Source organism: Fukomys damarensis, unplaced genomic scaffold (assembly GCF_012274545.1).
Source record: "Fukomys damarensis isolate Sample0158 unplaced genomic scaffold, DMR_v1.0_HiC HiC_scaffold_37, whole genome shotgun sequence".
In the NCBI taxonomy this organism is placed as follows: Eukaryota; Metazoa; Chordata; class Mammalia; order Rodentia; family Bathyergidae; genus Fukomys; species Fukomys damarensis.
The window spans coordinates 3,597,190-3,608,460 of record NW_022900949.1 but is presented as its reverse complement, the minus strand read 5'-3'; the positions used below and the strand labels follow the sequence as shown (position 1 = coordinate 3,608,460).

Sequence of the window (11,271 nt, the reverse complement as noted above, 5' to 3'; positions counted from 1 at the left end):
ACGCCCCGCTCCACGCCCGACCCCCCTCACCCCAGGTACGCCATCCTCACCCCCGAGACCTGGCCGCGGTGGCGCGGGGATGAACGTCAGGGCGTCCAGCACCTGCTCCGGGCCGTGAACATGGAGCCGGACCAGTACCAGATGGGGGGCACCAAGGTCTTCGTCAAGAACCCCGAGTCGGTGAGCGGAGAGGGCAGAGAGAGACGGAGAGGCAGAAGGAGGGAAAGAGATAAGAAATGGAAAGTGAGCGGAGGAAGGCGGGAGGCTGAGAGAGACAGAGGAAATGCAGAAAGAAGCGGAGAACAGAAACTGAGAAAAACTGAGGCAGTGTACAATCCCAACCACCCGGGAGGCTGAGGCAGGAGGATCGCCACAGTTTGAGGCCAGCCTGGGCTACACAGTGAAGTCAAGACCAGCCTGAACTACAAAGCGAGACCTAAACAGAATAAACATTAAAAAGGACTGGGAATGTAGTTCCACGTGAAGGCCCTAGGCTCAGTCCTCGGTAATGCAAAGAAATAAATCATTAAGAAATTAAATTATCTTTTTAAATAAAATTTTTATTGGTACATTTTAGATATACATTGCACCTGCACATGATGTAATCCTGCTGCTTCTTTCTTTCCCACTCCCTGCCTCCCCTCAAGCCCACCTCCCCTCCCTACATACGGAAACTTTGTTTCCATTTTTTCCATCTGTTTTCACTTTTGTCTTGTCCCTTCCTACCTTTTCCCCCCTTCTTCTTGTCCCCCTGTCACTGGAACCTTTTCTTCCCATTTCTCAATGTCTGTTACACATCTCAGTCCTTATTCCCGCTTTGGGTTTCTCACATAAGAGAAAAATGCATGTTGTGTCCGATATATTTCACTTAAGAGTACAGTCTGGGCCGGGGCTTTAGCTCAGTGGTGCCACTGCCTGCCTTGCAAGCACAAGGACCAGAGTTCAATACCAGGTTAAAAGAAAAAAGTATAGTCTCACGGTGCATCCATTTAACTATAAATGTCTCAGACTCATCCTTCTTTATGGCAGAGTAGTACTCCAGCGTATTAAAAAAAAGTCTTCTGTATCCACTCATCTGCTGATGGGCATTGGGACTGCTTCTAAGATTTAGCTATTACAGACCGTGCTGCTATACATGTGGGTGTGTATATATCATTGTGGTAGGCAGCTTTTAATTCTTTCAGGAAGATGCCAAGAAGGGGAATAGCTGGGTCAAATGGAAACTCAAGTTTTACTCTTTTGAGGAATCTCTGCACTGATTTCCACAGTGGTTGCACCAGTCTGCACTCCCACCCACAGCGGAGAAGGGTTCCTTTCTCCCCACAACCCTGCCAGCATTTGCTAGTGGTTGAATTCTTGATAGCAGCCATTCTTTCAGGGGTGTGGTGGAATCTCAGAGTTGTTTCCATCGGCATCTCTCAAAGGACCAGTGATGTTGAACATTTTTTCTTACATTTATTTACTGTTTCTACTTCTTTGTCTGAGACGTGTCTGTTTCTTTCAGATGCCCATTTTTGGATTGGGTCTTTAAATTTGAGGGAGGGGTTCTGTTTTTTTTTTTTTTAAGTTCTTTATGTATTCTCCACAGAATATGTCTGTAAAATGTTGATGAATAGCTGATAAAACCTTTTTCCTATGCTGTGGGTTGTCTCTTCACTCTGTTGATGGCTTCTCTTACTGTGCAAAAGCTTTTTAGTAAGATGAGGTACCAGTTGTTGATTCTTTGTGATAGTTCCTGCGCAATTGGTAGTTGCCTACCAATGTCTTCAAGAGTTATACCTGTTTGATTGCCTAGCCGATTTAGTGTTTCTGTTCAATTATTTAGATCTTTGATCCATTTTGGTTTTCACTTAGTGAAGGTTAAAAGGTAAAGGTCTAGATTCAATCTTTGGCATGTGAAAAGCCACTTTTTCCAGCACCATTTATGAAAGAGGCCATCTTTCCTCCAGTGAGGGTGTTTGGCTCCTTTGTCAAAGATGAGGTGGCTGAGTGTGTCTGGAGTTGTTTCTGCATCTTCTAATCTCTTCCACTGATCCTCAGGTCAGTTTTTTGTTTGTTTGTTTGTTGTTTTGTTTGCCAGTACCATGCTGTTTTTATCATAGTAGCTTTGTAGTATAGTTTCAAATCAGGGATTGTGATGCCCCTGCCTTGCCTTTGTTGCCCAGAACTGCCTTTGCTATTCCCGTTCTCTTTTGGTTCCAAATGAATTGTAGGATTGTTTTGTTTGTTTTTTCTAATTCTGTGAGATATGCTGTTGGAATTTTGCTTGGAATTGCATTAAACCCGTATAAAATTTTTGGAAGTATGGCCATTTTCGCTATGTTGGTTCTTCCTACCCGTGAGCAAGTCATATCTTTCCACTTTCTGATAGCCTTTTGACCTGCTTTTTTAGAATACTGTAGTTTTCAATGGAGAGGTCTTTTATTTCCTTTGTTAGATTGATTCCTAGTTACTGTTTTCCTAAAAGGTCAAAAGAAAATATTGCATCTCCTACATTGCAAATCATGACCAGCACTAGTATTTCTTTAGAGACTTTGCCAACATGTTGCATACAGACATCAAAATTTAATTTCTCACACCAAAATGACAGTACTAGTTAACATCATTCTATTTGTTTTTGTTTGTTTTGTTTTGTTTTTGATACCAGGGATCGAACTCAGGACCTTGAGCTTGTGGGACAGGTAGCAGCACCACTGGGCTAAATCCCAGGCCCCATTATTCTAATATTATAAAAAAGTGGCAGTAAAATTTTTCAAATGAAATTGTGGTAATGAACATATTTCTGAAACATATATCAAAGTGCACTGATACTTTGTGGGCTTTGGGGTTTTTGTTTTTGTTTTTTTGTTTTTTGTTTTTTTTTTGGTTTTTGGTACCAGGAATCAAACTCAGAACCTTGTACTTGCAAGGCAGGTGCAGTGCCACTGAGCTAAATCCCCAGCCCGATACTTTGTGTTTTATGTGAACTGTGTCCCATGTGCTGTGCAAATCTTTGGCCCTGAATACCACGGATATTTACTGGGTAGGTTTATGTAAGTAAACTAGTAAGCAACTGTTTAAAAGGGACATTAAATTTGCTGATATTATTATCCAAGTTCCTTAGTCAAACTGAATGTGAAAAATGCCTAAAAACTTCAAATGCAAACATAACGTTTTGCAGAATATAAGACATCACATAAGATAAGAGCCGAAAGTGATCCGAAGTAAACAACTTAATATCATTCTGTTTTTCTTTTTTTCTTTTTTTTGGTATTCGGGGTCAAACTCAGGTCCTTGTGCTTGCGAGGCAGGCACCAGAACCACTGAGCTAAATCCCCAGCCCTTAATATGATTCTTTACTAACTTGAAAACAAACTTGCTTTTCATCTGGTGCTTGATTTGTGAGGCACTGTTCATGAATCGTTTTCACCAGTTTTTAGTTTGCCAGACAATGCATTATGTAAAGATGTATTCCATAGACTTGCAGCAAACTGTTCTTTTCAGATTTTAGTGTCAGGCCGGGGACTTAGCTCAGTGGTTGCATCGCCTGCCTCGCAAATGTAAGATCCCAAGTTCGACCCCCGATACCTAAAAAAAAAAATTTTTTTTTGCTGTCGCTCCTTACCATTTCACGTACGACTTTATTTTACCTTGCCATTTAGAACTTTTCAAGGGAAGAAATTACTGGGCCTCACTGGTGATGATTCTGAATTCACAGTCTCAGAACCCTGGACAGGGAAAAGCCCACTTCCCTCCATACTTGGCCTTCTAAACAGCCTGTCCTTGACTCTTCCTCCTCGAAGTTCAAACTACACAGATTCCTTTCCCTGGGGCAAGATAAACTGTTCAACAGCAAAACAAGGCCTGACATATATTACTTCCTTTTCCTGACTCCATCTCTCTGGAATTTGTGACCCATTTCTCAAATATCTCTCTAGAATTCCCAGTACCAAAAAAAAGTCAAATATCCAGCTGGAATGGGGAAAAGACAGACAAGAAAACAAACACAGAATGTAGTCCTCCCTGTCATCAGCCCATCTCATCCTTAGCAAAATAAATAAACAATTTTCTACGTACAACATAGGAAAAAGAAGGCTGGAGCCCCAGTACCAAAAAACAAAACTAGCAGGCGTGTTGTAGCTGTCTTAGGGCTGGAGATTTAGCTCAGTGTTTCCACCACCTGCAAGCACAAGGTCCTGAGTTCCATGCCCAGTACCGCCCCCACTAAAAAAAAGTTGGAACTGCAGTTGAAGAAACTCTAGCTATGGCTTTTTACTACTGGTCAGCCAGCAGATTTCAGTAGTGAATTCAGGGCAGCTACTAAGTAAGGATGTCCCTTATGAGTTGTTTTTTTTTTTCTTTGTCTCCCTCTGTTCTGGGGAGTGAACCCCCCAGGTCCTGGCACATGCTAGACACCTGCCCTAGCACTGAGCTACCCTGCCAGCCCATGACTCTGTTGCGGAAGACAGAGGAACCCGAAATAACGCAATCCTCAGCATGAAACGGGAGCACTATAGTTTTAACCCAGTCTGTTCAAATTTGCTTCTGGACCAAAAGACCTAGAAAGCAGAGAAAAACACACATCTTCATCATCTGTGTTCTCGGGCTTTTCTCCTTTGATCCATGGTGTCCTTATTTATCTACTGTGTTCTTTTTGGACTCAGAAGTGGTGCCACCCAGCTGCCTATGAGCCGCTTCCCTTAGGCAGACATAAGCAGAGGCATCTTGGGTAAGAGCTAAGTTGTCATCCCTTATAAAGTTTTCTTTCTCTTTTCAGCTACTACTTAGGGTCCTCTTTGAAATCAACTGATTTTAATGGTGCCTTTCTCACCCACAAACGGGCTCATGCTGGAATGACTGATTTTTTCTTTTTCTGTGTGTGTGTGTGTGTGTGTGCACGCGCACATGCTGGGGATGGAAGTCAGGGCCCGCCACACTCTCTACCAGTGAAGCCGCACTGCCAGCCCCTGACTAGAGTTTCCTTCCCTATGTTTGTGGGGGTTTTGGTTTTGGATGTTTTGTTTTGCTTTTTGAGATAGGGTCTCACTATGGGACTCAGGCTGGCCTCGAACTCATGGAGATCCTCCCACCACTATCGGGTGGTGGCACACACCCGTGATCCTAAAAGTCGGAGGCAGGAGGATCAACATGAGTTCGAGGCCAGCCTGACTACAGAGTGACACCTTGGCTTAAAAAAATTAAAATTAAATCAAAATTAAACATTCATATTTTATCACACTACATATTTGCCTTTAAAAAGGAGAATTTTATTTTGATTTTTGTAAGCATTTTGGAGATAAGGCCTTGCTAAATTGCCCTTGAATTTGTGATCCTCCTGTGTCAGCTTCCAAAATTCTGGGTTTACAGACATGTACCATACCCGGCTCCAGTTTTTTCTTTTTCTTTCTTTCTTTGGTACCGGGGATCAAACTCAGGTCCTTGAGCTTGCAAGGCAGGTGGCAGAACTCCTGAGCTAAATCCCAGGCCTCTAGTTTTTTCTTTCTGTTGTTGTTGTTTTAGGGAGGGTGGGTTTTTGTTTTTTTGTGGTTTTTTTTTTTTTTTTTTTTTTTTTTTGATAGAGTCCCACTGTGTAGTTCAAGCTGACTTTGAACTCACTATGTAGCCCAGGCTGGCCTCAGACTTGCAGTGATTCTCCTGCCTCAGCCTCCCATGTGCTGGGACGACAGGTGTACACCACCATGCCTGGGTCCAGTTTCATTTTCAACAGTGTTTCCCAGTTTCACCGATTGACAGCACAGTCCCCTTTATCACTTATTTTCTATGTGCATGTCTCCCAGGCCTCTCTGCTGGCTCCAGTTGATGTCTTGTTACCAGCACTACATCATCCCTACACACACACACACACACGCTCTCACACTCTCACACTGTGTTTGGTTTTTGTTTGATTTGGTTTTACTAGGGACTGAACCCACGGTCTCACACTGAACTAAAACCCGAGTCCTTTTTTTTTTTTTTTTTTTTTTTTTTTTTTTTGCGGTACCGGGGATTGAACTAAGCACCCTGAGCTTGTGAAGCAGGCGCGCAGTGCCACTGAGTGAATTCCCCAGCCCTCCCTGTCCTTTTTATTTTGATACGGAGTCTCACTAAGTTGCTCAGGTTAGGCTCAACCTTGCAGTCTTCCTGCCTCAGCCTCCCAGAGTATTGGGATTACAGGCATCTGCTGGCACACTTGGCTTGGAAGACCAAAACAAATCTGACCACGGTGTAAGCCAGGCGCGTGGGTGGGTGTGAGCAGAAGTGTGTGGGCGGCGTGGGCATGGGGGAAACCTTGAATGCAGTCTGGGGAGGCCTCCCGACCCGCTGCCACACCTTCCGGCCCAGCTCTTCCTCCTGGAGGAGATGCGGGAGCGGAAGTTCGACGGCTTTGCCCGCACCATCCAGAAGGCGTGGAGGCGCCACGTGGCAGTGCGCAAGTACGAGGAGATGCGAGAGGAAGGTGAGAGGCTGCGGGTGGGGACCGGTGGGGACCGGAGGGGACAGGAGGCGCCACAGGGGCCAGACCCTGACCTCTGCCCCGGCCTCGCACGGACAGCATCCAACATCCTGCTCAACAAGAAGGAGCGGAGGCGGAACAGCATCAACCGCAACTTCGTGGGCGACTACTTGGGGCTGGAGGAGCGGCCCGAGCTGCGCCAGTTCCTGGGCAAGAGGGAGCGGGTGGACTTCGCCGACTCGGTCACCAAGTATGACCGCCGCTTCAAGGTGAGGGGTCAGCGGGTGGGCACATCCGAGCCCTTGTCGCCAGCCGGGCACACAGGCCGAGCACAGGTGTACCCGCCACGTCACCGAGCATGGACACGCCTGCCCAAGGGACACCCGGACCAGACGTCCTGTCCTCGCTTGACCCAGCCCAGAAACCCACCCGTCCCCACCTGAGAGAGCCCTTCAGGGGGACTCCCTGAGACAAATGGTCACTCACACTACCAGGATGCTACCACCTGCCTCGTGTGTGTGTGTGTGTGTGTGTATGTTCGTGAGAGACAGGCACCCCTCACCTGACCTGGCCAACCTCAGGCTCTAGACACTGCCGCCTGACACATACCTTTCACCTGATTGAACAGGTGTATGTCAAATCGCCTAGTTCACACTGACACGCACTGCCCTGCAGGTGCATGACCCCGTCCACTCACCCAGGTAACTAACTACCTGACCTGTAGGCCCACGTGGGAGCCATTCCTTTCCATGGCTGAGCTGGGGATTGTACAGCTCACAGGTAGAGCATATGCTCAACCTGTGCAGGAACCCGGGTTCAGTCCATAGCACCGCACAGAGGGGGAAAAAAAAAAACTGGCCACAGGGCACAGGTGCTGTCACGTGGTCTGAGAGGGCTCATCCAGCCCCGCCCCTGGGCCGCACTCCCGGAAGGAGCTCCCAAGCCCCGCCCCCAATCCTCCGTCTTCCTCCCTGAGGGGCCGTAGCCTAGGCACCCATATCCAGCAGGTGCATTACCTACCCTGTACCTGTTCACTGGCCAGGTATCTCTTTCTAACCAAGATATCTTCACTTTCACATCTTTGTTTTTTCGTGTTTTTTATTTTATTTTATTTTTGGTACCCGGGATGGAACTCAGGTCCTTGCGTTTGCAAGGCAGGCGGTGGAACCACTGAGCTAAATCCCCAGCCCATGTTTTATTCATTTTTTTGCTTGTTGAGACAGGGTCTTGCTGTGTAGTTCAGGCTGGCCTTGCATTCAACACGTAGCCCAGGCTCTGATCTCAAACCTACGGCACTCCTCCTGCCTCAGCCTCCCAGGTCCTGGGGTTACGGACATGTGCCACCACTCCTAGCTGCATCTGTTTCTTATATACTGAACCGGGCATGGTGGTACATCTCAGCGACTTAGAAGGCTAAGGTAGGAGGACCACAAGTTCAAGCCCAGTGTGGGTAACTAAGTAAAAAAATGAAAAGGGCTAGAGATGTCACTCAGTGGTACAGCAGTTGCCTAGCACGTGCAAGGCCCTGAGTCCATCCCAGAACCGAGAAATAAGTCAGTGAACTAACAACTCATGCCTTCACCCAGAGGGAGCAGCCCCCCTCACCCGGCCTAGCGCCTCCACTGACCTGCCAGCACCGCCCCGTGCCTGGGGCCGACCCTCCGAGGCCAGGCTGCCCTGGGCTCCAGCCACCAACCTCTGGCCCTGCCCACCCACAGCCCATCAAGCGGGACTTGATCCTGACGCCCAAGTGTGTGTACGTGATCGGGCGGGAAAAGGTGAAGAAGGGCCCCGAGAAGGGCCAGGTACGTGAGATCCTGAAGAAGAAGTTGGAGCTGCAGACCTTGCGAGGGGTGTCCCTCAGGTGAGGCTGGGAACGTCCTTCCCCGTGACCTTGGCTGCCCTCGCTCTTGTTACCACACCTGTGGCCGGCTGCTGGGCCCGCAGGTTTTGTGCCCCCTGCCTGTCACCTGCCCCGCTTTTCCACTCGTGATGCTGGGTGTGAACACCTTCGGTCCCTCACCTCACTGACCTCCCGCCCCTCCTCAGCACGAGACAGGACGACTTCTTCATCCTTCAAGAGGCTGCCGCCGACAGCTTCCTGGAGAGCATCTTCAAGACCGAGTTCGTCAGCCTCCTGTGCAAGCGCTTCGAGGAAGCCGCGCAGAAGCCCCTGCCCCTCACCTTCAGCGACACGTGCGTCCCCCCCAGCACTTCGCCCCTGCACCCCTCCCTGGCTCCAGCTGGAGCCCCCAAACTTCCTCCTCTCCCCACAGACTACAGTTCCGCGTGAAGAAGGAGGGCTGGGGCGGAGGCGGCACCCGCAGCGTCACCTTCGCCCGCGGCTCCAGCGACTTGGCTGTGCTCAAAGCAGGTGGCCGGGGCCTCATCGTTAGCGTGGGAGACGGGCTGCCCAAGAGCTCCAGTGAGTCTGCGCAGAAGGCGGGGCGGAGCCAAAAAAAGCAGCGGCCTGGGAGGGGCGGAGCCAACGAGGGGAGCCCCGGGCTTCGGGGCGTGGCTAGTGAAACGTGAGGGCTGTGGAGGGGCGAATGGAGGGAGAGAAGGGAGGAAGGCGAAGGGAGGCCTTGGAGTAGTGGCCAATGAATGAGAGAGAACTGTGGAGGGGCGTGGCCAGAGAAACCCTGGTGCCGCGGGGACACCTGGGGTGGGCGGGCCCAAAGAGCAGGGCTGCTGAGAGTGGGGCCAATTACTATTTGTAGCTAAGGGGCGGTGCCAGTGAGAGAGCAAATGGGTTTGTGGGCTGGGCCTGGAGGCCGAGCCACAGCATGGAGGGGACTTGAGGGGCCAAGAGCTCGGTCTGGCTTGGCCGTCCCCCAAATACCTGCAGCTTTACTTTCCCCTTTCAGAGCCCACGCGGAAGGGAATGGCCCAGGGGAGACACCGAAGGCCAGCCCAGGCCCCAACGCGGGCGGCCCCCGGCCCCCCCAGAGGTGAGACCTTTTGTGGACTCTGCGGCCTAAGTCAGACCCGTAGTCACGAAGTGGTTCAGAATGCTGCAAAGCGCCCCATCTTTTGCAGAATACATGCCGAGCTTAGCCTGGCATTCAAAAATCCAACCCCAGCTGGCCACTGATTTCTCTCCTCCCATTCCATTCAAACTGCATTTCATTTTGCCAACTCACTTTTATTGGGCTGTTTTCTCTGCTTATCTACCAAATTCCCACATCCTGAGCTCTTATTCATCCTCCAAAACCCACTCACAAAAGCCCTCTTATGAGGAGAGGACTCTCTCTGCAAAGCTTTCCTCTATATCCTCAGATCCCCAGGGTGCCTGCCACAGACCCAGTTCTTAACACACTGGGGAGACAGCCTCCTCCTCAGACTGGGAAGTTGGAGCCAGGCCCTGCTCAAATACTTGTAGCATCTTCCTGACGAATATCTCCATCCTCCTGCCACAGCCCTGGACCGAAATGGGGTACCCCCCTTGGCCAGAGGAGGCCCCCTGGCCCTGGATATCACCCCTGGAAGGAGCTCCCAGCAGCCCCCGCGAGGTCCTCCAGCCTCCACCCTTGGGGCCAGCAGACGGCCCCGGGCACGGCCGCCTTCGGAGCACAACACAGAATTCCTCAACGTGCCTGACCAGGGCATGGCGGGGTAGGCAGGGCTGGGAGGGCAGCCCCAGGAGGTGGACACGGCATGTGGGGTGTGGAGCCGTGATGGACGCCCCCTGTCCCCCCAGCATGCAGAGGAAGCGCAGCATAGGGCAGAGGCCTGTGCCTGGCGTGGGTCGACCCAAGCCACAGCCGCGGGTGCACAGCCCGAGGTGCCGGGCACTGTACCAGTACATCGGTCAGGACGTAGACGAGCTGAGCTTCAACGTGAACGAGGTCATCGAGATCCTCCTGGAAGGTACGTCCCGGGGCAGGGGTCGCGGTGGGGAGAGGCCAGCACCCCGTGTCCACACAGCCTCAGCTCCCAGGGCCAGCACAGGCCACCAAGCCGGGCAGCGCAGCCTAGCTCGCCCTGGGTCTGTCTCTGGCCTTCCTCCTCCCAACTCCACCTGGCGCTGGGGATTGAACCCAGGGCCGTCCCACTGAGCTACATCCCCAGCCCCTTTTGTATTTTATTATTATGATCATCATCATTTTATTATTATTATTATTTTGAGACAGAGTTGCACTGAGTTGCCCAGGCTGCGCCCCAGCTTGCCATCCTCCTGCCTCAGCCTCCCAGAGTGCTGGGATCACAGGCGTGCGCCGTGAATGACACAGTCCTGGAGCTGGCATTCAGGCTCTCTCCAGGCTGCCTCGAGCTCTCTTCTCTCCTACAGACCCCTCAGGCTGGTGGAAGGGCCGGCTTCATGGCCAGGAGGGCCTCTTCCCGGGAAACTACGTGGAGAAGATCTGACCCAGAGCCCAGGACTGTGTCCTTTGCCGGGGTGCAGGCATTGCCAGCGGGAGCTATGATTACCTCAGCTGCTTTGGCCACAACGTCTGTGGCCTCTAGCTCAGCCCCTGGATCTGGGGGTCCCTGCTGCAGCACCCCTTCCTGGGTCCTGACCTCCCTCACTTGCTGCCCAAGCCTCCATTTCTTCCTGGGTCAAACAGGATTAAGCCGAGTGTGATAGCGCACATGCCTGTCATCCAGCTTCTTGGGAGGCTGAGGCAGGAGAATCTCAAGTCTGTGCCCAGACTGGGCAACCTAGCAAGTCCTTGTCTTTAAAAGTGGAGGTGGGGAGCTGAGGTTGGGGCTCGATAGTCAAGCGCTTGCCTGACATGCATGGGTTCCATCCCCAGGACTTTGAAAAAAAAAAAAAAAAAAAGCAAACAAATTGAAATAAGAATTAACCAAAACCTACCTCCCAGGTTTGTGTACGA

General features: G+C 50.6%; 1 protein-coding gene across 1 annotated transcript in view; it reads left to right on the top strand.

Annotated features, from left to right (window-relative positions):
* Positions 1–11,216, top strand: part of Myo1f (myosin IF) — a 36,489-nt gene extending 25,273 nt beyond the window's left edge. The window contains exons 21-30 of the mRNA XM_010605724.3: positions 36–180; positions 6,322–6,436; positions 6,533–6,702; positions 8,152–8,297; positions 8,483–8,629; positions 8,710–8,858; positions 9,301–9,384; positions 9,853–10,048; positions 10,134–10,303; positions 10,725–11,216. Coding sequence (XP_010604026.1) covers positions 36–180; positions 6,322–6,436; positions 6,533–6,702; positions 8,152–8,297; positions 8,483–8,629; positions 8,710–8,858; positions 9,301–9,384; positions 9,853–10,048; positions 10,134–10,303; positions 10,725–10,801 — 1,399 coding nt within the window. The 3' untranslated portion in view covers positions 10,802–11,216. The remainder of the gene's footprint in view (positions 1–35; positions 181–6,321; positions 6,437–6,532; positions 6,703–8,151; positions 8,298–8,482; positions 8,630–8,709; positions 8,859–9,300; positions 9,385–9,852; positions 10,049–10,133; positions 10,304–10,724) is intronic.
* Positions 11,217–11,271: the final 55 nt, after the last annotated feature.